General features: G+C 41.1%; 2 protein-coding genes across 6 annotated transcripts in view; one reads left to right on the top strand and one right to left on the bottom strand.

Moving 5' to 3' along the window:
* The window catches only part of LOC121857217 (procollagen-lysine,2-oxoglutarate 5-dioxygenase 1-like), a 26399-nt gene extending 8303 nt beyond the window's left edge, over positions 1 to 18096 (top strand). For 2 of the 4 annotated variants that reach the window (XM_042353167.1, XM_042353169.1), the window contains exons 2-16: positions 6326 to 6414; positions 6884 to 6999; positions 7184 to 7347; positions 9017 to 9187; positions 9554 to 9713; positions 10018 to 10189; positions 10637 to 10758; positions 11008 to 11109; positions 11512 to 11637; positions 12532 to 12670; positions 12852 to 13034; positions 13362 to 13466; positions 15051 to 15203; positions 16234 to 16362; positions 16471 to 18096. In XM_042353167.1, coding sequence (XP_042209101.1) covers positions 6326 to 6414; positions 6884 to 6999; positions 7184 to 7347; positions 9017 to 9187; positions 9554 to 9713; positions 10018 to 10189; positions 10637 to 10758; positions 11008 to 11109; positions 11512 to 11637; positions 12532 to 12670; positions 12852 to 13034; positions 13362 to 13466; positions 15051 to 15203; positions 16234 to 16362; positions 16471 to 16626 — 2087 coding nt within the window. In that variant the 3' untranslated portion in view covers positions 16627 to 18096. Of the gene's footprint in view, positions 1 to 6325; positions 6415 to 6883; positions 7000 to 7183; positions 7348 to 9016; positions 9188 to 9553; positions 9714 to 10017; positions 10190 to 10636; positions 10759 to 11007; positions 11110 to 11511; positions 11638 to 12531; positions 12671 to 12851; positions 13035 to 13361; positions 13467 to 14258; positions 14388 to 15050; positions 15204 to 16233; positions 16363 to 16470 lie in introns of all 4 variants that reach the window. The other 2 variants (XR_006087133.1, XM_042353168.1) reach the window with 2 other exon arrangements.
* Positions 18097 to 19027: 931 nt separating this feature from the next.
* LOC121857215 (neprilysin-1-like) overlaps positions 19028 to 27027 on the bottom strand; it is a 77505-nt gene continuing 69505 nt past the window's right edge. Inside the window, exons 16-19 of one of the 2 annotated variants that reach the window (XM_042353165.1) lie at positions 26877 to 26944; positions 26233 to 26363; positions 24818 to 24997; positions 19028 to 23755 (exon numbers count right to left, since the gene is read on the bottom strand). In XM_042353165.1, the coding sequence (XP_042209099.1) occupies positions 23579 to 23755; positions 24818 to 24997; positions 26233 to 26363; positions 26877 to 26944 (556 nt within the window). In that variant the 3' untranslated portion in view covers positions 19028 to 23578. The remainder of the gene's footprint in view (positions 23756 to 24817; positions 24998 to 26232; positions 26364 to 26876; positions 26945 to 27027) is intronic. The other variant, XM_042353166.1, reaches the window with a different exon arrangement.

Below are 27027 nucleotides of genomic sequence, written 5' to 3'. Positions count from 1 at the left end.
GTGCCGCAGCTCAAGACGGTCAAGGGCAGACAGGCAGGTAAGGGACGGAAGACTGGAAACATCAACTTCCGGTTAAGAACAGTACTTACCTGTCTACACCACCTGTATCACACAACCATCTGTGCCAACTGTAACAACCACCTGATGGTCCACTACAACAACAACTACAACTACTAACAACATCTACTACAATTCCTACACACATACAATACTACTCCCAAAAGTGTTCGAGGAATGTCACTTTAATCTCACGCGTCGTGGTGTCCATAACGTCCGTGGTTCGTCCTTAGTGTGAACTCCAATGATTCACAAGGGGACATTGACCCCCCCCCCCTTTACCGCAAGAAGATTGAGGAGTTTGATAATAGATACGATTCTATTACAATGACGTGGTGGTTGAAAACGTTTGTGGGTGTACTATTATTATTATTATTATTATTATTATTATTAGTAGTAGTAGTAGTAGTAGTAGTAGTAGTAGTAGTAGTAAATGATTTGTTTAACCAGTGAGAGGCACTTTGAATCGGGAATACCTCAAGCGTAGTCTAAGAATACCGGGTTGAGTTCCACCTCCTTCTCAGACGCTCAACAGTTCCGTTACTTGGTTGGTGACGTCACGGTGTGTCTGTGACGTCACGGCTCCCACAAAGGCTCGCCGCTGTCCCCAATATCATTCCTACTCGCCATCTCCCTCACTCCCTCGACTCAGTAAATGGGGGAATGGGTATTAATGGGGTCTAGGGGTGTTGGATTATTGTATCCCTTACCCCTCCCCCCCCCTGAATCAAATAATGGGGGAAGAGAGAGAGAGAGAGAGAGAGAGAGAGAGAGAGAGAGAGAGAGAGAGAGAGAGAGAGAGAGAGAGAGAGAGAGAGAGAGAGAGAGAGAGAGAGCTGAGAGAAAGTAAAAGAAACTAGTGGATATGATTAAATCAGTTCATCTTATTCTTCTTTCCTGCCTGTGTTGGATGTACCTCATTGTTCAGAAGCCTCGAGGCAGGGAGGATGGGAAGGGGGGAGGTAAGAAGGAAGGGGGTGTGAAGGGAGGGACCTGGAAGATAAAGTAAACCTAATACAATAATTAATAAACAAGAAAGTAGAACAGGTGGGAAATGCTCATTAACGTAGAGAAAGGGAGGGGGAAACGCCAATCGACGAGAATGCACAGAAAAAGAGAGAGAGAGACATGGGGAAGTAGCTGCTGATAAGGGTCGTGGGATTTACTTTAGTTCCTCGTGACGGTAGACATCATTTTCCAGAGCGCGGGAATGTGAGGAATCGAGTGTGTCGTCTGCCTGACCGCCTCACCCTCCAGCCTCACCCCCCCCAACCTCATCCCTCCACCACCAACCAACACTTTCCAGGCTTCCCCTCCCCCACCACTCTGGAAACCCCTACTGCCAGAACACTAACCCCACTGATAAAAAAAAAACCTCACAAAATTATCTAGGTTATCTATAATACACCCAGTACCCAACCCCTATAATTGTTCATAGAGGAAAAATTATAGCCCAAAAATTCGTCACTTTGGGCTAAGATATCGTAACACTGGCAGCCATATTTGGTTATGTTGAGTTACCAATTCTCGTCTGGGTGTTGTTTAATCATTACCACTTGTATATACAACTAAGATAAAGTAATGTAGTGAAGATATATTATAAGATGAAGGTAGTTAGTTGTGGTTTATTGAAGAAAATTAAGATATAATAGGTAGAAGGGTGATAGAAATAACCAGAGGGGACTGTAAGGGAAGGCGATGCTATATGTAAGTAGGTCAGAAGACTATCAACCTACTCCTTCCTGGAAATCACCTGGGGAACCTAGTAACCTACTCCTGCCCACCCACCGTCTTCCCCTCCATACCCCAATGCAGTCACCCACCCAACCCACCCAACCCACTTAGGTATCACTGTAAGTACTGTATATACTTTCTACATGGCCCTTTTTAGTACAGGTGTGTGTGTGTGTGTGTGTGTGTGTGTGTGTGCAATACAGTGACCCTTAGGAGTTAATAGATGAGTAATGTAGCCACTCAACCACGGCACCTTAAACAATAACAACAAAAACAGCAACAACAACAACACCAAAAACAACAACAAGAACAACACCAAAAACAACAACAAAACAACAATTAAAAGGACAATATCTTACCTCAGGGATAAAATACTCCCCAAAAATATAGTACCTGGCAACTCGTGTCTGGCCTTGTGAGAATGTAAACAATGGGTCAGAATAAACCCTAATTTTTTCTTCCTCTCACTCAGGTAAAAAAAATTCCTCAGGTGATCAGGTGAGTTACTGTGTTACTTATAGAAAGGAAGGAAGGAACCCCCCCTCTCCTTCACTCTCTCTTACCTGTTAATTAAGGTCCAGGTAGTCTCAGGGTACTTTCTCTTCTCCTCGTGGTTGGGTGTACCTGTCCTCGTGGTTGGGTGTACCTGTCCTCGTGGTTGGGTGTACCTGTCCTCGTGGTTGGGTGTACCTGTCCTCGTGGTTGGGTGTACCTGTCCTCGTGGTTGGGTGTACCTGTCCTCGTGGTTGGGTGTTCCTCTCCTCGTGGTTGGGTGTACCTCTCCTCGTGGTTGGGTGTACCTCCTCGTGGTTGGGTGTACCTCTCCTCGTGGTTGGGTGTACCTCTCCTCGTGGTTGGGTGTACCTGTCATGGTTGGAGTGTACCTCTCCTCGTGGTTGGGTGTGTACCTGTCCTCAATGGTTGGGTGTACTGTCCTCGTGGTTGGGTGTACCTCTCCTCGTGGTTGGGTGTACCTCTCCCCTCGTGGTTGTGTACCTGTCCTCGTGGTTGGGTGTACCTCTCACTCGTGATTGGGTGTACCTGTCCTCGTGGTTGGGTGTACCTGTCTCGTGGTTGGGTGTACCTGTCCTCGTGGTTGGGTGTACCTGTCCTCGTGGTTGGGTGGCCACCTGTCCTCGTGGTTGGGTGTACCTGTCCTCGTGGTTGGGTGTACCTGTCCTAAATGATTTAGGTGTACCTGTCCTCGTGGTTGGGTGTACCTGTCCTCGTGGTTGGGTGTACCTGTCCTCGTGGTTGGGTGTACCTCTCCTCGTGGTTGGGTGTACCTCTCCTCGTGGTTGGGTGTACCTCTCCTCGTGGTTGGGTGTACCTGTCCTCGTGGTTGGGTGTACCTGTCCTCGTGGTTGGGTGTACCTGTCCTCGTGGTTGTCTTCTGCTGGTGGAGGATGAACGTGGGGGACCGGGATCCACTGAATATTATCACTATCTCACCAAACCATTATTTTCAATCATCTCGTATCATCTTCACTACCAACCTCATATCTACCTCCTTCACCCCATCATCTCGGTGAAAATAACAGCAATTGACTCTCTTTAACAACCCCATCCTTGGCTAATTACCATTGTCATCATGAACTACTGTATACTTAACAAGCAATTAAGAAGTAGAAGCTGTTGTCACCATCTCGTGTGGTTGGAGGAGGAAGAGTGTTACGTGTGAAGGAGTTTATATCAGGTGAGAATTAGGCACCCCAGCTTATTTCACTTGATAATTAAATGCCCTACTCTAACACTAACCAGACCTAACTTAACCTAACTTAACTTAATCTAAACCTAACCTAACCTAACCTAACCTAACAAATGATTAGATTCGAATTATTTTGTTTATTTGTTAATTTATATCATCGTTTATCTTTTTCCACCCCTATGACTGCCTGTCTTGTAATGACTAACCTACATCCATACATACATATACTTACATAAAAAGATACCGGTACACATACATACATATATATACATCCAGGTATACAGGCAGACACAGACTACCGTTACCACATGTATACTCTCACGACCCAAGACCATAACAATAACTTAAATGACATGAATGACAAGGTAATTTCCGCCCCGCCCCGTTCCGTTATTTGGCCCCGGGGAAGGGAATTCTTGTCCCCTTTTCCCTCCTCCCCATTCCTATCCTCTCCTCCTTTCCCCTTAACCCTTGTCCCCCTATTCCCTCCCCCTCTCCTCCTTCCCCCTGCTCCCCACCGACCCCATTTCCGTTCCCCCTCCCCCTTTCTCCTCCCTGACTCCCCCTTACTAAAAAAAAGTCGTGATCCGGAAACCTCCATTTATCATGACAAGATCGAGACAAAAATGAGAACAAAACAACAGGAATATATATAGTTTTTTGCAGGGAAAGTAAGACAGGTTTTCGGTTAGTGTACCGCTACCCACCCTTCCACCCACCCATCCGGCCGCCCACCCGCCCATCAGGTACAACACAACAGCTCTGCCGACGAGTCTGTCAGTAGGTCCAGCTCCCCTGAACAGTATACTCAAGGGATGGGGTTAGACTCAAGTCGCCCCTGAACTGGGATCCGGTTGACTCTGGTCTGCTGACCTCCGCGAGTCCCCACGATTGAATAAGTCGGGTAATATCGGTCATCTAGACTCTAGGGGACCGATGTAACGCCCGGTCCTTGACGTGGGTACTGGGTATAGTCCTCCCATATAACATACCAACATATATTATTTCGCTAAAATTCCTACAATATTAACAACACCTGACTATTAACATAACACCTCAACAATCAACATGGACGTGTACCTAAACCAACACAACATAAACATATAACAGAATATAATATAGACAAATCAGGAATAAAAGTGAAGGGTTCTCTTACCGATGAGCTTTGGCTGAGGGAAGGAAGTCCTGTGACCACTCTACTCACCCTCCCAGCGTTCATCACTTCTGTTCCGGCTTGAGTAACCCAACACTTTGACTAGGCACAAGCAGACAACCCCAAACAATTCCCCCACAGTTTACTGTTTTGGAGAGACGACACTCTGACTCACTGGCCCCTGATTAGCTGAACATTCCCGCGAGGCTCTGGGATTGGCCGACTGACTGGCTAGTATGGGTTTTATTCAATAGATGGAGTTGTGTACCTGTGTTATGGCGAATATTTAACATTATTATTATTATTATTATGATTACCATCACCATTCCCTCACACACACATGGGTTCAGAAGCTATTTCTCTCTCTCTCTCTCTCTCTCTCTCTCTCTCTCTCTCCTACACAACACAAAACAAAATGAGAGACAGACAGACAGACACCCAAATTTTGAACCCTGGGCCCCAGCAGCAGTACCCACCCGCACCACCCGCCTGACCAAGTGACCTATTAATTCAGCCGCGCCTAAACCGCAGGTACACGCTTGCGGCATTCCAGGCATGTGGTAACCCCACCATGACCACGAACAGGCTGTGGTTGTGGTTGTTGTGAATGTTAGATGCAGTAATTGTGGGCGGTGCTGGTTGCAGTTCGTTGCGGTCAGATGCATTTTTGTAGGTGCTACTAGATGCGGTTGCTTGTAGGAGGATGCACTTATTGTGGGCGGTATTGGTTGCGGTTAACTGTGGGCAGAGAAGTAAGGAATGAGGTTGCGGTCACTTGCGGTCAGATGAGGCACCTTTTACCTCTCTCACTTCCGTTCTCATCTCCCTCACTTTCCTTCTCACCTCTCTCTCTCATACTGTCACAGAAGGTATACACACACACACACACACACACACATAGACACACACACACACACGCACACACACACCTAAGGTTAACTGTATGTCTGACCCAAATATACCTGTGATGGAGGGAAGGAGGGAGGAAGGGAGAGCAGGGGGAAGGAGGGAGGGGAAGGGGTGAGGAAACTAAAGGAATAGGAGAGAAGAAAGTAGGGAAGTCTAGGGAGGGAGGGAAGGAAAGAAGGGGGTAATGAAAGGAAAGGAGGGAGGGAGAAAGGGAGGAAAGTAGTGAGATGGAGGGAGGGAGGGAGGGAAGGAGAGAAGGAGGCACGGTGAGAGTGAGGGAGGAAGGGAAAGAAGTCGACAGGTTGGCCATGACTTAACTATAATACGTGGATGCTGTAAATCATGTCTCCAACGCAGCTTTCTCCAGCGTCTAACACCTTGAGAGTAAAGATGCTAGTCCCGGATGGCGTCCCGGAGCTTTGTTTGTGTATCCCAACTGATTCCTGGTCAACAGCTGATTTTTGTTGACATTTGGAGTTTTGTTTATATATCCCAGTGTAAATAAATAAACCACTTTCCTTGTTTACCTCTTAGGCATTATCCATTTTCGGTGTTAAATGTTTTCTATTTGTTTTAAATGAACCCAAACTCTAATTGACCCTAAACCCAAACGACTCAATCCTATAACGTCCCAATTATTCTCAGTTTTATTAGATCCCAAAAGCCTGATGGTTAGGCTACACTAGTACTAAGGTCAGGTCAGTTTAACTAACCATGGTAGATGTGTTCCGTGACCTGTCCTAACTTGAAGACCTTGTTGACAGATTTGTTGGTGTTGACGGTGAAGCGGCCTGGCAGTGATGGCTTCAAGCGCTTCCTCAGATCCACCAAAGTCTACGGATACAAAGTTAAGGTGAGGAGGTCGTCGAATTAGTTGAAAGAAATATGTTAATATATTGGTAATGATAGTCTTAATTAGTGATATTAATCCTTTATGATATTAATAGTAATTACTGTGATGATAATAATAGGAATGATGATAATATTTTAACTAGGCCTCATAGGAATGTGGTGGCTGAGTGGATAGAGCTCTCACCTCCTGTCTTAAGAGTAACTGGTTTGTACTCGAAACATCCCAGTGCACCCAGCAGTGAATGGGCATATAGCTCTACAGTTGGGGAAGTGAAGGTGGTCGAGTACAGTGCCCTCCAAACTACCTCTTTGTGTACTGAAAGCGTCATAATCAATGCATTTATCCACACACACACACACACACACACACACACACACACACACACACACACACACACACACACACACACACACACACCATCATGCTGCATTCTCAACCCCACATCATAAACTTCTTCCCTCCACCACAGGTCCTGGGAGAAGACCAGAAGGAGGTAGTGGATGAGAAGACACACCTCCAGCTGCTGAGGGACACATTTGACTCCCTTAGCCAAGATGAGGACAGGGTCGTATTGTATACTGAGAGGTGAGGTGTTACTGTGGCCACTTATTAGACCCCCGTGCTCACTTCTGAACCCTCTACAGTAACTCCTAGACTCTTATGCTTACTTCTGAATCCCTGTATTAACTCCTAGATCATTATGTTTACTTCTAAGCCTTCTCTGTTACCCATGTCCCTCTCACCCCTGTTCCTCCTCATCCCCACACAGCGAGGATGCCTTGTTTTCGGGTGGACCAGTTCGAGTGATTGAGGAGTTCGAAGCTTCGGATGCTGACGTTCTGATCTCCGCCGATGGGTTCTGTTGGCCAGATAGAACCATGGAGCCTAACTTCCCGAAGGTGGACCGAGGCAAGAGGTTCCTTAATTCTGGCGGTGAGTCTTGTTTTGTAATGTATCCCCAGTTCCAGAAAGATCTCATTCCCATTGTATCTCGTGAGTGCCCGTCTACCATAGCTAATGTTAGTTACTTTCTGCTTCAGCGAGGGTCTGGAGGCCTTATGTTATGGGGTGTAGTGTTGCCAGCAGGGTGTAGTGTTGCCAGTAGGGTGTAGTGTTGCCAGTAGGGTGTAGTGTTGCCAGTAGGGTGTAGTGTTGCCAGTAGGGTGTAGTGTTGCCAGCAGGGTGTAGTGTTGCCAGCAGGGTGTAGTGTTGCCAGTAGGGTGTAGTGTTGCCAGCAGGGTGTAGTGTTGCCAGTAGGATGTAGTGTTGCCAGTAGGGTGTAGTGTTGCCAGTAGGGTGTAGTGTTGCCAGCAGGGTGTATCAGGTGTGGTGTGTATAGCCAGCAGGGTGTAGTGTTGCCAGTAGGATGTAGTGTTGCCAGTAGGGTGTAGTGTTGCCAGTAGGGTGTAGTGTTGCCAGCAGGGTGTATCAGGTGTGGTGTGTATAGCAGGTGGTAGTGGTGTGTGTGTTACTAAGGCTTCTGCTGACCCCTGTGGTTCATACCTCTTAAGTGATTTACCTTTAACCCATAAATTATATACAGTAATTTCACCTATGCTATAACGGTGCGTCATAACTACTAAGAACAGTATAACAAAAATATAAATTATAATCTATATGTTATTTTGTAGTCAAGTTTCTGTAATTGTTTTTTGTTCTATTGTGTAATTTTATAATTTCATTCTTAGATATTGTTTATACCACCAAGGCAGTTTTTTATTTTGTTTACTTTGGAATCATTTGAATATATAAAACAGTAAAATAGGTCAGATAATAAAAATATCCTGGCTTATTTTTAACTAATTTTAGAATAAAGCTGAAAAACAATACATTCCGGGGTGTTAACTAATGATTGAGTAAAGATAAGAAATATTAATGTCCAGGTACTTTAGAGTGAAGCCAGCAGACAGACATTCGTGCACTTCTACAAAACATAAGAACACCGTCTGTCTGTCACCTCCGACGACAGGTATCACTCCAAATTTGGATAACAACAAGAGGAGTTAGAGGAGTGTCTGGTGTGTGAGTGTTGGAGGCAGGAAGCAGCAATATTTAGAGTTTAATCCTGGTATGTGTCTAAGTGTGACTGTGTTTGGCTTCTCTGGCATCCCCCTTCCCACACCTCTCCCTCCCTCTCACTATCCCTCCTTCCCTCCCTCTCTCCCTGCAGTCACCACATGTTCCTAGAGACTGGAGTTGGTCAGGCTTAGAGACACCAATGTTGTACTGCATGTTGGACACGAACAGACGTACAGTACATACACACTGTCTTTAATACCCTGTTTTGTATGATGTGTTTCTGTGCTTCACATTTCCTCATTAAGCAGGATTATATCTGTATCTCTCCCACGTATCCAACAGCTTGTCTCAGTAAGTAGCTCAGAGGTAAGTTGTCAGGTTTTATTGTGCAACGATTAACATAGGAATAATCTGTCTGGTTTCATGATGTAATAAAGGAATATTAGAGTTACACGGACATATTTTAAGGACAAGTATTAATTTAACAGGTGTGAAACTAGGTATAACAAGTCATCATTATCCCGGAGGTAATTTGGCAGATTTGGGGAAGTATGGAAGATTATAAGTGAGAAATATATTGCAGGTTTTGTGGGTCGTGTGGGAACCATTCACAAGCTTCTGTCACAGTCCTCAGAGGAGGCATCACTACAGCTGCTGCTCACACTTGCCTACGTAAAGGACGCCACCAGGAACAAGTACAACCTCAAGCTGGACCACCTCTCTACCCTCTTCCAGAACCTGAATGGTGCCACAGGTATGTAAGAGGCCCTACAAGTATTGTACTTACTTTGTATAACATTATTCCTCTATATTTTTATTTTTTGTGTGGAAAGGATCGAGAGATATTGAAACTTTTAAGCAAACAAAAACAGTGAGAGTGTTGCAAGCCAAGTGTAGGGAGCATTAAGAAAAGGTTACAACATGAAGTAGAAACACCAGCACTCATATCCTCATGTAGATTTTAGTGTTAAACTTTGCCATCCATAATGATCCCTGTACTGTAGAATGTAACCAGCTTAGCCCTACACAGCCTTATGTATTGAGTACTGTATATAGACTCCTTACAGTCCTTTACCGTATAGTATATACATACTTTTCATCCAAGTTCCCCCTCTTGCAGGTGACGTGGAGCTGCGGTTTGCAGGGAAGGAAGCCTACCTACAGAACACTCTGTACAACACTGTGCCTGTAGTGATTCGGGGTAATGGTCACACCAACCTCGTTCTCCACACTCTGGGGTCCTACCTGGCTCGTTCCTGGAATCCTGAGGATGGGTGCAGGTACAGTAGGGGCACCAGAGCCACGTGGACCACAGCCACTGAGGGCAGGATTGATTAAGCAACTGTGTTACATTACTTGAACAACCTTGCCTCAAAAATAGACCTTACAGATGGCTTCAGAATTCCCTCTTATAAGTTTATTTCACATTCATGTTATAGTAGATAGATAAGTGATATTGATAAAAGAATCAGAAAAGAGTCATTATTATAGATACAATATTAAGCCCAAAATATGTGTTACCAAAATAGTCATACTAATTGTTTTAGTCCCTGGGCAGCTGTATATTCATAATGTATCCCTCAGGTCCTGCTGGGACGACATGCTCTCATTAGAGGACAAGAAGGAGGAGGAACTGCCCAAGGTGACCTTGGCTGTGTTTGTTGAGAAAGCCACACCTTTCATGGAGGAGTTCCTCGATAAGATCAACAGCTTGTTATACCCCACCTCCAGGATAGATCTCTTTGTCCACAATGTAGTAAGTTGGTTTTTCAAGCTGACCTTCCTTGCTCCAAACATGTTGGTTGCATCTTCATAACTGAACTTGTAAAAATTGGGAAAACTAAATTTACAAGCACAATCGCTTGTGTACCATACTGTACCTTCATTAACCACAACTATTCTGAGAGACTTGGTAACAAATAATTATTTCAGAGATTAGTTGTGCTGTATAGGTTAATTTGTCTGGGATTTTACAGAGAAAAGATTTTTTGATACGATATCTTACTTCCTTGGGCACGATGCCGAAACACCTAGAGTGTGATAACTTAACCCATTGACTAATCTTTGACTATGACATAAACTTGAACACAATGACTTAATCCTTGCAGTGTGGTGACTTAACCCTTGGATGTAATGATGAAACATAAACAATTACTCCCTACATCAGCAGTACCCATGAACAAGATGTAAATTACCCTTACAGGAAGAATACCATGAAGAGATGATCAATGGCTGGATAGAGGTAGTCGGGGAGGAGTTTGCCTCGGTCAAGTACATCAAGCGGGAGGAGAAAGTGAAGGAATGGCACGCCCGAAACACCGCCGTGTACGTCATCAACTTCATCACTTAACGATATAAAAAAATTATTCTATTTCACCATTACTATATTTTTTTGCGTGTTTAAACAATGTCTTTTGTTTCATGATTACCCAGTGTTTTTGTTAAGCCTTTTCACTCATATTAGAGATAGTACCATGCTATTATTTAATTACTAATAGTACTCTACTCCTATCACTACTATTAATAGAGATATGTCTCACTAAACATCATTCCTCTCTCTCCCATCTTCCTCAGCGACTACTGTATAGAGAGAGGCTGTGCTTACCTCTTAATGGTCGACTCTGAGGCTCACCTGGACAATCCCTTCATAGTTAAACTCCTCATTGAACAGAACAGGTGAGTCAAAATATGATACGAATAAAAGAACAATATCCAAAAATATATGCCAGTAAATCATATACAAAAAATATCCCACAAATTTCCTGATATATTAAAAAGATATCCAACCAGTTGTATTGAATAAGTAGTGAGAAATATACATCTATAATACAGGTACACATTATTTTAGAGATTGATTGTTATATTAAATGGCTGTCCTCCAAGAATAAACGCTAATTGGTCATTTACACCTCTGTCTGTATCCTTATTATTAACAACTATGTAATATGTTCTGTGTGACTAATCGCTTCAATCTCACAGTGCTAACCTTGAGACTATGGTTGTACAATAATAGCCAAAGCAGTATCACTTTTCTCCATTTAAATGAAGTGTTTCTCTAAGCATCTTCCTCTTCTGCAGGGAGGTAGTGGCACCTATGATGATTCGACCCTATAAGGCTTGGAGTAACTTCTGGGGCGCCATCACTAACGACGGCTTCTACGCTCGGTCTATGGACTACATGGAGATTGTCCAGAGTCAGAGAAGGTAAGACCATCACATAATTATCATTTATACCTGGAGAAGGTGAAATCACGAGAGGTAATGAAGTCACCTGTTGTAGAGTGAGGGAGATAATGAGGCTGTTCTCTCTTCAGGTTTGTGTGTAAGAAGGGCATAAGGACTAGATTATGTTGTCTTTCAGAGGCTTTGAATTTTGTGTGGCCATGTGTTAGGGGACAGCTGTGTGTATGTAATGTTATACCTGTAATTAACACATGAGGGACATACCACTGGCTTAAATGTTGCTCTACAGCTTCTAATACCTGTAGTAATAATAATAATAATAATAATAATAATAATAATAATAATAATAATAATAATAATAATAATAATAATAATAATAATAATAATAATAATAATAATAATAATAATAATAATAATAATTCAGTAAATATTTATTAAACTGGAATATTTAATGGAATGTTTGTCATGCTGCTTTGGGGCTGAAAAACAAACGCTACACATCATCATAACATCAACAAGGGGTGACCTGTTGACACCCCCTGCGTCACCCTAAGTACCACTTGATGTAGTAATGAAGTACAGTACTGTATTACACATAAAAACAATCACAGAATTACCGGTAATCGAAAATACATAAAATCTAGAGTGTGGTTTGTGGGTAATGTTAGTAAAGAATGGATTCAGTATGTGGTATCCCTCGAGTGACTTGTATCCTGCATGAACGGGTGACAATTGTGTGTTGAACTTGTGAGCAGAACCAAGTAATTTGAGTTATTTTGTAATATTAAAGTAATTTTCAGTCTTTTCCTGAATGAGTCCTGTGGCATTGGTACGGGTTTAGTAGACTGGACTAACCTTGCAAAAAACACACCATACTACTGTTCTATTCTGTTAGTTATAAGTTTTGTGTTTCAGAGGGTTGTGGAATGTGCCATTCATCAGTGGCTGCTACCTGCTGCGACGCTCACTGTTGGATGACCCAGATAAGAGACCTTCCTTCATCAAGAACCTCCTTGACCCTGACATGGCCCTCTGTGAGAACCTCAGAGAGAAGGTAATGTGCCTTGTGTCATTCACTGTCCCCTGGTGAGTGTATTTAATCAACCCATTTCCCTCCATTTTTCCTAATTCCTCCCATTCGTAAAAAGATTCATATAGATAATTATCTTTTCTTACCTCTCACCTTTGTTCAAACTTGTTCATCACCTCTTGAACAACCTGTCTCCCTCCCTCAGGGTGTCTTCATGCACGTCAGTAATCGTGTGGACTTCGGTCATCTGGTCAACGCTGACAAGTTCGACACCTCCCATATGAATAATGAACTGTGGCAGGTTATTGAGAATCGTTGGGACTGGGAACACCGCTACCTCCACCCCAACTACTCTCATGCCGTGGCTGAGAACACCACTGTGGAGATGGTAAGATGTCCTCCTTGCAACCTTTCTGTATTTTCAACTTGTTTTCTCGATTCATTATTCTTAAGCCCCGTCCACACTATCGGACAGCGACCGTCGGGCGAGAGTGATGAGTCCGTCATCGAACACTTTGTGGCAACTTTGACGGGCAAACCAGCGGACTGCCCGGTGGTATATTCTGCCACGACCTCCTCTCTTATTTCTTCTCTTCTCCTGCCTTATAAAATTATCAATCCAGATTTGAAATTTGTGAATTCAGTGAACTTGTCTTTAAAATATATGAGACTACCAAACACCTGAACACTAAGACTCACCTCCCTCCTCCTGCAGCCCTGCCCTGATGTATACTGGTTCCCACTCTTCAAGGAACGCTTTGCCAAGGAGATGATTGAAACCTTTGAAAACTTTGGGGTCTGGTCTGACGGCACAAATAATGTAAGCTATTATTGTTCTTTGAAAATATTATAACTGTTTTATTTATTACTGCCATTTATTTTAATTTAATGAGGGCAATATAGTGGTACTGTACTATAGTGGTGTATTTATATGATGAAGTTCAGTATCCTTAATGGTTCATATGGTAGTAGAACGTTGTTAGGGTCGAAGGTTCACTCGTTTCATAAAATAAAAATCCTCAAGACTTGGGGAAACACTCATCAGTACCAATAATAAGGTACCAACACTTCTCAGGTAATGATTAAGAATTATTCCTCTATATACTGTAGTCATTTAGGATATGCTTAAAGTTATCAAACATTAAAATTAGGTCCAATAATAATGAATATTCATATGCACAACCTAACATGACAAGCAAGCTATGGTATGTGGAGCTTCTAGCTACACTCTCTCTCAGACCAAATGGAAATATTCAGGTATCCAATATACCAGTTGATAATCTGGTAATGTGTGTGTCTGTCCTCCAGTCTAACAACCAAGGGGCCCAGGATACTAACAACCAAGCTCATATTTATTAGTAATTTAGGTTAAAACACTATAACAGTTGTATAGTTTTCTTACATCCTCACTATCACAAGTTAGGGATCTACTAGTCATATACACCTTATGAGGCCCCCAGTACAAGCCAGAGGAGCAGCAGCACCATACACCCTCATAAGACGCCAGTATTTCAGGTCAGAGTATTACTGTACTACTGTAGGAGGAAGGAACATTCACACAAGCAGAAGGTGAGAGGTAGTGATCTCCCTTGACTTCCCGGTCCCTCACCAGTCCAGGTATGACGGTGGGCCACCTCAGGCAGAGATCAAGAGTGTTGGGCTCGGGGCAATCTGGCAGGAGATCATGTCCAAGTGGGTCTCACCAATGGCTAAGAAGATCTTCATTGGTTACGACCGCTATGTAGGGTTACTGAAGAGTCCTTAGCATGACTGGTAGTGCTTGCTTGTGTGGCGTAAATATTTTATGATAATATTTACAGTAGGCTTATGGTTTGAGTGTTTTCTGTTTTAAAAATTTCACTAATTGTAATTTCTCTTTAGATGACCCAGAAGTTCCCAGATAAGTGCTGTACTCTAGCCTGCTGATAATAACTTATTACATTAGTTGCACTTTACTCATAGATCTATTAATTCAATAATCTTTCTGATAATTTGCTTAAGTTAGCATAGATCTGGGTTGTTTACCTCATATTCCAGACCTCCATCATGCCAAGCAGGACATGGCCATGATGGGTGTTATAGTTTGCAGGAGGCTGACACTGTTACCTGCTCGAAGTATTGGCATGTGTCCCTCTCCTGTGTTGACTTTATCTCAGCACGAGTAAAACTTATATGCTGTCATGCTTACCTGATCAATGATATGTATGCATCTCTCTGAACCACTTTATGCTCACTCAGCATAATTTATGATTCCTTATCCACACATTAACGTCCCTATCTGTACAGTATGCCTCAACATCCACACATTAACCTATGCCCACTTGTGACCATTCTTCGATTCACACATTACATGGGCCGTTCTTCATCATCATAGCCAATAATCATGTTTGTGTCTGCTTGGTAGGACCCACGGCTTGAGGGCGGGTATGAATCGGTACCCACCATAGATATCCACATGAAGCAGGTGGGTATGGAGCAGGAGTGGCTGGACATCCTGCGGGTATACATACAGCCTATACAGCTCAAGGTCTTCGAGGGTTACAACAACGACGCAGGAGTAAGGAGCCATTCCTTCCTGGTGGTGGTTGACTAGTTTTGGTTTGGTGGCTGGTTGGTTAAGCTAAAAATGGTGGTGGCTGGTTGGTTAAACTTAGAATAGTGGTGGGTAGTTTACCTTGTTTTAGGGTGTTAATTGACAATGAAATAAGGACTCTTTTTTTTTTAATAGCTGATAAGAAATACAATTTTAATCCATATCTCTTAACTCCTCTCACACTGTGATGTGGAGTAGATGAAGGGACACTTAAACCTCAGATTGGTAAGGTTGTGTCTGGAGAAGGACGGGAAAGAGATACGGTAAGACAACAAATAGAAATACTGTACTGCATTACTCTTACATACTGGCTTGTATTCGCACTCTGCATGTATGCATGTAGTCTGTGAGAATGCAGTAAACAGAGTGAATCTGTAGCTTGCACACTGACTCGCATAATGCTTCATATGAACTTACTGATGATGATTATACATATAGACAGAATAGTTCAGCTGGAAGTGAGGACTGAGCCGACACTGCAACACTTAAGGTCGTTTTAAGGTACAGCAATGACCTGAAATCAAAGCCTTCATGGAAACTTCAGAGAGAGTCTTTAAAGATTATAACTTTCTATTTCAAAATACTGTATATTATACTCTGTAGCTTAAAAAAAATATTTGCTACATAAAATGACCACTTATACAACAATTTATTTTCCTGTCTAGCTGTTACGTAAAGATACCTAAAACCTAGATCCTGTGATGAAAGCTCCGGCTCACATCACTACTGTACCATTATCTTACCTACTGCAGTGAAGCCTTGGTTGTTACTTAAAGTGTATGTTCCCAGTAATCCCATTTTCCCTCTGTACTCAACTGAAGAGGCAGCCACTGAATATCAAAGTTTATATTGACATAGAATTTAATACTTACCAGTGTATGTGTTTTAATTATCACTCACTACCCATTCACGTGATCATAAGGAATATGACAGTAAATGATATAATCCTTGCACAGTATCATGCTCCAGTCTTATCACTACTGCTCCTCTTCAGCCCCCGCGAGCACTCATGAACTTTATGGTGCGCTACAAGCCTGATGAACAGCCTCTCCTCAAACCTCACCACGACACCTCCACCTACACCATCAACGTTGCACTCAACAAACCCGGAGTTGACTATGAGGTGAGCTTAGGTTACTAGAAAAGTTTTTGAGGCATTACCTTCGTGAAATAATGCAAATGTGGCAACTCTATTTAGAAACGGTAAACTACAGGATTTTTTATAATACAGGGTGGCGGCTGTCGATTTGTGAGGTACGACTGCTCTGTCACGGATTCTCGGGTGGGCTGGGTGTTGATGCACCCTGGACGACTCACTCATCTACACGAGGGCCTCAGAACTACAGCAGGAACAAGATATATCATCGTTTCATTTGTTGATCCTTAAACGTTCTGTAGTTTATACACTTGTTCAAAGACAAGTTCAGCACAAACATTACTTTAGCAGATGAATAGTAAATATATTTATAAGGTTATATTTATTGCATCTGTTTTCTCTTGCTCTTATTGCTATAAACAGTAGACTCTACCATCTGCAGAGGCTGGGGGAAGAGGCCTCACATACTGGTTATTTTAGACAGTTAACGCTGTGATGTGGTTGACGAGAAACACAAATAAAGTGACATTTAATATATTTAATAATATTGTACTATAATACCCGAATAATATTGTACTATAATACCCATCCTCCTCCAAAAGTAACCACGCCATACAGATGCCGTGGCAACACAAAAAAAAGTTAACCAACCAAACAAAAACTTACGATCTTCCTCATTCCTAAACTTCAAGAAATTCTTATTTTATCTACCAGCATTAGGTCACCCACAAGCGCTCTTTAGTAACTGACATCCTTAGTCCTACATTCTTTTTGACCGTAATCTGGTACATGGTAACAATTCACATCAGTGTGAGAATCTTAAGTGGTCCTTTCGTTGGTGCAGAGTCCGGAGGTAATATTGTACAGTACTACACTTGTTCCCGCCCTCCTTCACATACTTCTCTCCTGTTTAATAAGCAACATGTTTTCTTTCCTTTACTTTCATCCTCAATAACGAAAACACCACCACCGATCATTTGGAAACCATGGTACTCACTTGACTGTATAAATGATAGTAGTTGGTACAACACTTGTATTGTACAGTAATTTAATATTTGCAAGTTCGAATCTCAGTCAGAGAGGACTAGTTTCCCTCATACACTCACCAATAAGTAATGTACGCTATCAGGCTCTCTATGATCTCAAAAGAACACTTAGGTGGACTAGCATCTACCAAGAGATTACTCAACTCCCTAGTTATTGAAAGCAGAGCCAGGTCAGTACTGTGAAGGTATCTGCCTGGCCACTGCACCACAAGAGAGGGATTTATAGAGTATGAATGTTGTAAAATATGGTTATTAAATCTCCAGTATAGAATCCTACTGTTGGCTGGACATGCACTACTGTACTTGCCATACGAGACACTGAAGGTGAAATGTCTTGACCTTAACCAACAAACTATTTTATCTCCACTTAAGAAGTTGGACCAACACTTCTAATCTTTAAATGGCCAAAACAATTTATCTTTATCAACTTTTAGTATTTAATATTGATTAATACAGATAGTAGTCACCCTGGGACGGTGGACAGTACTGGGTTGACCAAAATACACGACTCGTATATAGCACAGTACAATATGCCCTAAGTTATAGAGCAGATAGTAGAGTTTATTGGGATTTCTTGGTAAATTTTATTTTTTTATATATGCCAAACAATAAACAATTCTAATATTTTAATCTTTGGCACAACAGAGGTTATCAATTTTATATTGTTCCTTATTTTATGTGATAAAATATTTATAATAAAACTTAAAATATTTAATTTACGTTTGTTTTACCTATAAAAGATTATGCATCTAAATAAAGCTGTTGAAAATAATGCATTTAGGCATCGATAACAAGAGGTCGCGGCTTTACATGACCTAACACCAGGTATACACGACTCTTGAGGTGGACCCGACTGCCTTACCCGCGTCAGCCAGCCAAGCCCAAGCATTAGTTGTCGCTCTTGCTAATGACAATTCTCACACTGAAGCAACAGGGGTCCGTGTTCATTTTGAAATTCATCGGCCATGTACGTAGTGAAGTTTTTGTATGCACAAAAAAAATATGTCTAACTGGGTTTCATGTGTTTGGAAATACACTACGTACAGTACAGTAGTTTCGGCAGTTCTCTACTCTGAAAATCTTTCGTCCAAGGCATTACGATGCCATCTGTTGGTTTACCGTCATGTGGGTAACTTAGTTTGGTTATATGTACCCAATACATCACCACATAGAGTCAAAGACATTAATTTGGAAGTTAAACATAGGCTGGCACTTTTGTGTTAGTATACACACACCATCATATTGGCACTAATTACAGTACAGTAATAATTATACATAGGCTATCATGTGGGCATGTATTAAGCTACATCAGAAGCCATCATTTGTTCATATACTGTATTAATGATACACAAACGAGTCATGTATGTATCCAAGCTAAACGAGTCCTGAGGGACCCCGCAGTACAGTACTTAACGGGGTGGTGTGGCGGTAAAATGAACTAATTCTAATATAATAAATTAATTTATAATATTAGAATTAGTTAATTACCCCACAATCGAATCATGGATCATAGATTCGGAATCACCTGCTCAAGAGTACATATACTGAGATTTTAAATGAAATCTAATTTTTGGCTAAAAATAAATATGGCCCTGCATCAGATGGATCACACAATGGCTTGGAAAGGAGAGAAATAAAAGATGGCGTGTATTACATGAAATATTTACTCCCAAATGGTTTCTTTTGTGGCAGCTTAACAACCGAAGGGAAACACAACACACAGGTTTATATAACAGGAATACCAGTTTCCTTTGTTTATTTTGAATACACCGGGGGTATATCTCTGACCTCACTTAGTCGAGGGGTCTTGTGCGTGTTGTAAACATTTATCTTACACATCTCTACTGTCAGTCTCGTGCTGTTTTTGAACAATTTCAGTTGTATATCTTCATTATGCAATGTTTCAAAGAGGTAACACATGATGTTCTTTGAGAGATAATGCTATGTTCCCTTCTACCACTCATTTTGTCAAACTGCAAATATTTTAACAACTTTAGGTGTTACTGCGACTCACCAGCTCCACCGTGAAGAAAAGTTACTTATTGAGGTTTCAACATTATATGTACTACTTATTTAACTATTTTTGTTAACTTCAGAATAATTACCTCAAAATTTAACTTTGTAAGAAATAGCTAAGTCTTTATGAATGAGATTTACAAAAGTAGATTCATTAGAAAGTTGTCCAAGACTAAAGCACCTGACCTATCCTTTACGACCAGATTGTTACAGAGGGTAAGACCATAGTCTGAGTTGAGGAGGAGGCTCACCTTCCTCAAACTAGGGTAGAAATACTTAATAACTAGAAAAGAACGTGGATCCAGCCACTGTCAACACAGAACACAGTGGGTGTGCTAGGGGCAGAGATGGTCCAGTTGGTAACGTGTGTCCCCCTCATTCACTGATACAGATAAGAGCAACTTAATGGCACTGTAACTAAGAACCATACAGGAGGTAAATTAGTTTGGTGGCTGATCAACTTGGTCCTACAACTATTAGACCTAAGGCTTACTGGGACCATATCTTACCCATCAGGACTGTGGCCCAGAAGGAGTAGGGCCTAATAGTGTGTTGGGACCACTTAGACTTACTCCACTGGATACAGAGTTTACATGTCTTCAGACTAATATCTTTATACACTGAATCTATTAACTATTACAACTGGCATCAGCATTATAATCACCACTTTACGGCCATTTTTCACACTTGCGAGGGTGGGTTAGTAACAGGGAATAAAGAATTTTATTGGATACATTACCTAGAAATCAGAATAATTTTCCTTAAACCCAGATCTCAGCAGCATTAGATAACATATAAAGAATCCAATTCACTAAAAGTGTTATTTCCACCTGATAAATGAAACCTGTAAATATTGTCATCTTACATCATGAGGAGGTGAACCATCCCTGACACCTGCCCGCCACTACACTAACACTTATATAGGAGAAGACACGAAGCAGCTCCCCACCATAACCCTTCTCACCCATGAATTAATTAATAAATTAATCTTTGATCATCCGTGTTTCTAAATTAACGAAATTTTAACTCCAAGAATCTTTCGAGCAAATACAATAGGAAATTTTGTTAAGCTACAAACTTGGTGACGTTAATGTTTGTTTGACAAATACCTGAATTCTTTAAGTATTGGAGGATCAAAATTGTTCTTACCTTGTAAATACAAGTTAAAGATTATATTTTGTAATAAATCATCCTTTAGTTATTACATAACATTAAATGGTCTTTTATTGTGGCGAATCATGCCCCAAGAATTGTGGTACAGATAATAGATGTTCTTTCCCAATGTGAGAATCTAATACTGTACTTCTGGAACCCACATATTTCATAATACAAGTACCTGTACGGTACTATGCTGTACTGTATAGACTTTTATAGAACAATAATTGAATAGTTTTGTTCTGGATAATTAAGAAATATACACTAAGTGGATTCATTAGCATCCCAAATGAAACAAATTTTAAATATAAGTTCAAAATTCTTATGGGTGACGAAGGTTGTGGTGTGAGCCATAACAAAGTCATAGTACAGTACAGTAGTTATATGTACCGCAAATGTGCATGTTTGTTAGTACACCGTACCCACATTTACATTATGAAAATATCCTTTCTTGACTACCAGCAACAATCTAGCACAGATTGTCCTTTTAGTGATATTTAAGGAGTACACTCATGCTCTGAGCTAGGAGGCTACAGCAGACGAGAAAATATCTTTTTCTCAGTGAGTTGTCATATAAAAGTACCGAGACTGCAGGATCAAGGTAATATACAGTGTGACTAGAGGAGTACGCATGGTTTGTTTAGTGACAGGTAATCCTTGCAGCAGAAGTCATTTGCAGGAAGAATCATGAATTCAATTTTTAGGGGAAACCAGCTTGAAGAAATACTGTACCAGTACGATTTTTTGGGAGCCTCTGCAAATAGTTTCAAACCACGGCTGCTCCATCAGGTGTTAAATGTGTGAGAGTTAATTTAGAGAGGTTTATCAAAGACTGATTAGTTTAAAAGTGATAAGTGTGGTACTGTGACTTTTTGAACCGACTCCTTCATTATGCATGAGAGATTCAACTTTCCTCTCGACTATACATGAAAGGATTTTCCATTGTCTTGCATCTACAAATAATTATAATCTTCTAACTTCCATATGACCATAGACAAAAGTTCTACTTGTGTGTATCAATATGCCAAAGTTCACCATCCAGTTATGACATGAATAATTAGTCCTTGAATGTTTAAAGGCAAATCAGACGTTGATGATGTGTGACAGCCCATTGTACATCACTGCACTCTTAGATACCGTGTCCACTGACCGCCCGGTGTCTGTACTCACTCACTCTCAACCAGTGTTATTTCCGACGCCTTGCTGATAATGTTCATACAGCTCTTCTTTTAGCGCAGTTTGTTGTTAAAAATTTGATAATGCATTACTGTAATAGGAAGTAAGTGTACATCACAAATATTTGGTTGCAAACACTTCTTTACAAATAATATCTCTTTAACTTTACCCATAATAAGTATCATGATTTGCACTGACAAAAACACTACACTTACATCAAAGTTTCCATTCCTCACCATCACATCGCTGCTGTTCCTTCACTGTGAAACATTATTCATGGTTTATTATGTTATGTGCTCAGACTTGGGGTCAGAGGGACATTATATCCCATAAGTATAATCACAATCACTCGGTTTAAAACACTGGTGAGTCCTGTGCTCATTCAAAGCATTTCACTGCTGTCATCTTGAAAATATTCAAAAGAAATGTCCTCTAAACTGGTGTCCATACACATAAGTATGAGTCCCATTTCATCCGTACATAATGGTTGATTGGGAGGAGCTGTCTCGTGACTTTCTTTCAGAAAATTTTCAAGAGGCGTATCTACAGTACGTGGAAACAGGTAGCGATGGGTTTGAATCGCACATCACCCATTAGAACTGCATGGTGGGAGGAGCTTTCTCTACACATTTTTCTTTCAAATCTTGGGATATGTCCTCCAAAATGTGTGCAGGAGCAGACAACACCCAGTCTCTCAGCTGCTCAGAACACACTGGTGATGAGGTGAAAATACAAAGATACGTAAAATTATTTAGTTTGGGAATCTTTCACCCAGCAGACAGTAAGGCCAATTTACAATTCTGGAGTACAATGGCATTCTCTGGTAGGATTTCTGAATAGAAATATTGGTTCATGGGATAACTTCATTCTACACTTGTCCTGGGATGACTAGTTTTTGTTACTGTTATGTCAGGGAGCATTACTTCTTGCTGCCACTGCTGTCTACACCAAGAGTACTTCTTAGTACTTTTGTATCAGGAAAACTACTTCTTGGCACTGTTGTACAAGGAAGATTAATTCTTGGCACTGTTGTTTGGGGGAGTTGACTTCTTGGCACATGTTGTCCGACGAGGATAACTTGCTAATACAGTTGATGAGGAAGACCTCAGGTTGGCAGGTGACCTTGAGAATGGCGTCTCTACTTCAAGACACAGCTACAACAAATAATGTCCACACAAGTGATGGCCATCTCTGGCTGGCTCCTGAGTATCTTAAGTTACTCTTATTTCTATGAGAGCCAATATATACAACAAGAGCCGATACAACAAGGTAGGGCCACAACGTCAATCTTTTCAACAAAGGAGTCTTCAGAGACTAATTTTATTTACAAAAAGACTCAATTGCTAATAAAATTAACTATGCCTTTGTTACCAGCCACACGATCAGATGAACCTCCCACTGTTCATAATGTTGACGATGGATATACTTCTTTATGTCAGCACTTCTCAATAAGGAAGCCATAACCGACATTTCTGAGCCCAACTGGCAGACATCTTGATCTTGGTGTCACTTTCTTATTTGTTTGTACCCTGCCAGTCACCCTACAATGCCACTTCTTACATCTGACACTCCTTTTTACACCAAAGATGACATCTTTTGTTTAAACATTATCTGTAACTGTTGTCTACATAGATGAACAACATTTCTTACAGGGAACATCTTTCCTATCTCTGCTTAGTAATGGCTTCCCTGTACCTGATATTTTTGTTGACATATATCAAACTGGCACATCCATCAAGTACTTTCTCACACCTTTATCCAAAGATAACACTTGTCTCTTGCTGGCAGTGTGTCACTGGCAGACAGTTTGTTGCTAGCTGACAATCTGTCTCTCACTGAAATTCTCCATTCTAAACCCAGAGGTGGCACTTCTTCCCTGGGTTCATGGGGGAGCCAATTGGACAGTCCCAAGTGTCAGCAAAGAATTGGGAATTTTGTGCAACAACATTAGCTCTGTAGACCCCCGGGCTGTGCATGTCCTTGCTGTACTTCTCATAGCCTTCCTTGCTCACCACCTCACACCAGATCTAGAAACAGAAGGATATCATGGTGGGTTGAATGTATCAATAACACATATTACAGTAAGATGAATGTATCTATGGCATCTATTATCAGGTGACTGATATATGTGTGTGTGTGTGTGTGTGTGTGTGTGTGTGTGTGTGTGTGTGTGTGTGTGTGTGTGTGTGTGTGCAACTGTACATGTTACTATGAGATCAGTGTACACCTTCCACTACAGACAACTCACTGAAACAATTAGACTGCTCTCCGATACGCTACTGTAGGTGACTACTCCCAGCACACACCTCAAAATACAGACAATGGTTCAGTATTAAGAAAGATACTTACCTGAATAATGGTGGTTAAGATGACTATCCTTTGACCCCTACTATACTATACCATTATGTTGCTTCTATTGGAATCAATCATAACTCTATCTCAAGGCTGTAGAACAAGGTTAGGACAAGATGACTGTCATTTCTCTGAAGGTTCCTACCAATCCCTCCCCTGTACAACATGGAGGTGATCAGTACAGACAGGAGGTCCCAGGGTTATCAACGTCCGACTTATGAACATCCACCAATACGAACGAGGTTAAACTTTAAACGTACAGTACTTTATTTACCTGATGTCTTATTTTTTACTTTCATTTACTGTATATTGTCATTATATTTCTTCTTTTCTCTCAAATTCAGTGGTTTTAGATGTATATAAGGAACGGAACTCATTCGTAACCCTTAGAAAGACTCGTCGGGAGACCATAACTCTATACACCAATCAAGAAGAACGTAGACACAGATTTACTGGAGATGCAAGAGCTGAAAGTTTGCCAGAAAGATTAAGAGAGATACTTACACAACTTATACTACAAATATAAATACTGTACCATAAAGAAGCTGATGAAACAGGTGCAAACTTGGGCAAAAAACACACACACAAAAAACAGGAATAGGTGATGAAGTACAGTACTTTAACTAATTACAAACCTAATTGAAGGTACACAAGATGTATACTTTGGTGAAGGAACAGAAGTAAATCTTGGTGAAAGTTTACCCTAAGGTGGTGGTGAAAATAGTGAAAATGAATACCTGGGCAAAAGTGATGAAGAATATCTGTGGGACTGTGTAGTTCATGCCGGGCAGATAAGGTTCTTCTCCGTTCTTCTCCCTCCAGCGGGTGTACGCCAACCAAGCATTAAGTACTCCTGCATTATCGCAGATGTTATCCCCGAGTGTCTCGTTGCCATCAACCTGGCCGGAAGATGGATCCTAAACCATCAATAAACACTAAAATATCAGTGGAATAATGAGAAGGAATACTGTATGCAATTTTCATGAATACAGTAATGTTTGTGTAAGTGCAGGCTTGGAATTTCCTGGTGGCAAGTTCCATTAATGCTCTCTGACTGGGCAGTGATGACCCTCAGTGCTGGCCTCCTCTCTTTAAGTGATCATTCCCTTAACAAGAATTTCCAAGCCTTATTGCTATGTTCAAATATATCAGTAAATAACACACATTAATAAAGATTTTTAATAAGTTTATAATTGCTTTCATGCAATAGTTCTTGTTACCACAAAATCAACTTTAAGACACAGGTGCATCAGTAAGGATAAAGGTGCAGGTCTAAGGGACATAATAAGTTCTAGTATCAAATTACACAATTATATGAAGACGCAATTACTCTAAATATATTACAACGTGAGCAGACAGCACAGCATGAACTGGGAGAGAACATGCTGCAGATGGAGGAGAGTGAACTAGGTAGAGGGCCTTGTTGTGGGAGTACAGTCATATAACACATATTATTATACAGCTGTAAGAATTTATGAAGAACAAGTAGAGAAGGAAAATGTGTTTGCTATCCCTCACTACCTGGCATTAAGCTGTAAAAGACTTGGAAAAAATCAAACCATCAAGACTGGAAATAATGCAGCAAGAAATAATGTTAAATACACATCACAACTTAGAGGAAGCGAGGAAAAATTTATGGTATAAGTTGAAGTAACTAATTTTCCCATGTATTTCTGTAACCCACCAAATGATTTTAATAAAACTCCTGCTGTCAAAAGATGGGAAATTTAGTTTATTTTAAGGATATGTAACGAGCATCAACCATGGTTATCTCAAAAGATGTTTCGTCACTGTTCCCCTATAGTACCTTAATTGACCTATGGATATGTGTGCACAGTCACGAATCTACTGTACATGAATCAATCATCTGTATCTAAAAAAAAAAATCCCTTAAAGTCTATTTATGTAAAAAAAGAAATACTTATCCCTATGACGGAGAAGTACAGAATACAGTAGGTCTCTCTATAGAAAAATCAAGATGGTGGCGCAAGTAGAAATGAAAGGCAGTGAACAGACGTAACACTCGAGATGCACTGTGTGAGGGTGGTAAGTCATGCAGTGTGGCAGCCAAGTCAGTTTAAGGATGAGTGACCAAAAGACTTCTCTACCACTATAGGTCACTAAATGGTAAGAAACCCAGATTGAAACTCACATTCTTGCCCACCATCTCGATAGGGTATTGGCTGTACTGTTCAACGAAACAGGCAGCCCTTTCGGTGAACTGTTCTGCCATCTCCTCGCTCCACCACTGAGACACATTCCCGTGCTTGTCGTATCTCTTACCTGCGAGCAAAACAAATATGCATGTGAGATACGGTACATGTTTGAGGGCACAGGTGGGCTATGTTAGGTACAGCATAGTAAAAGAAACAAGGACACACACACTGGATATGAAAATAAGAACAATTTACAAATAAAATGGGGAAAACACCTCACCTACACATGGGAAAGTTTGATACACACACAGTCAAGTCATTGTTCTTATTAAATCTCTAGAACCAGACAGGTGGATAAATAGAATAAAAGTAACCATATCAAAGTTCCCTCTTAAAATGGTAGAGAGAAAAAAATACATAACTTTAAGCTAAGAGAAATACAATTCAAATAATTGTTTGTTTAGCCAAAAGCCAATAAGACACCACTTACATACAGTTAACACATAAATACTATACTGTAACATTCTGTACCACATACTTCTATGTCTAAAGTATGGGAAACATTGTTTTCTCATGTACTGTACAGGTAATCTGGTTATATTTATCAATGTCTAAACTTCAGTGAAAATCTGAGACTAACCATGGTTGTCGAAGCCGTGGACCAGCTCGTGTCCCACCACCACTCCAAGACTGCCGTAGTTGAGGTACCTGACCACCAACACAAGAAACATCATAGTTATTACGAAACTATTCAGTACATCTACATCTTTCTCTATAATTCTGCAAGTTGC

This window comes from Homarus americanus, unplaced genomic scaffold (genome assembly GCF_018991925.1).
Source record: "Homarus americanus isolate GMGI-L3 unplaced genomic scaffold, GMGI_Hamer_2.0 scaffold20465, whole genome shotgun sequence".
Lineage (NCBI taxonomy): Eukaryota > Metazoa > Arthropoda > Malacostraca > Decapoda > Nephropidae > Homarus > Homarus americanus.
Note: the sequence above shows the minus strand (reverse complement) of the source record. Positions and strands in the feature narration are given on the sequence as shown.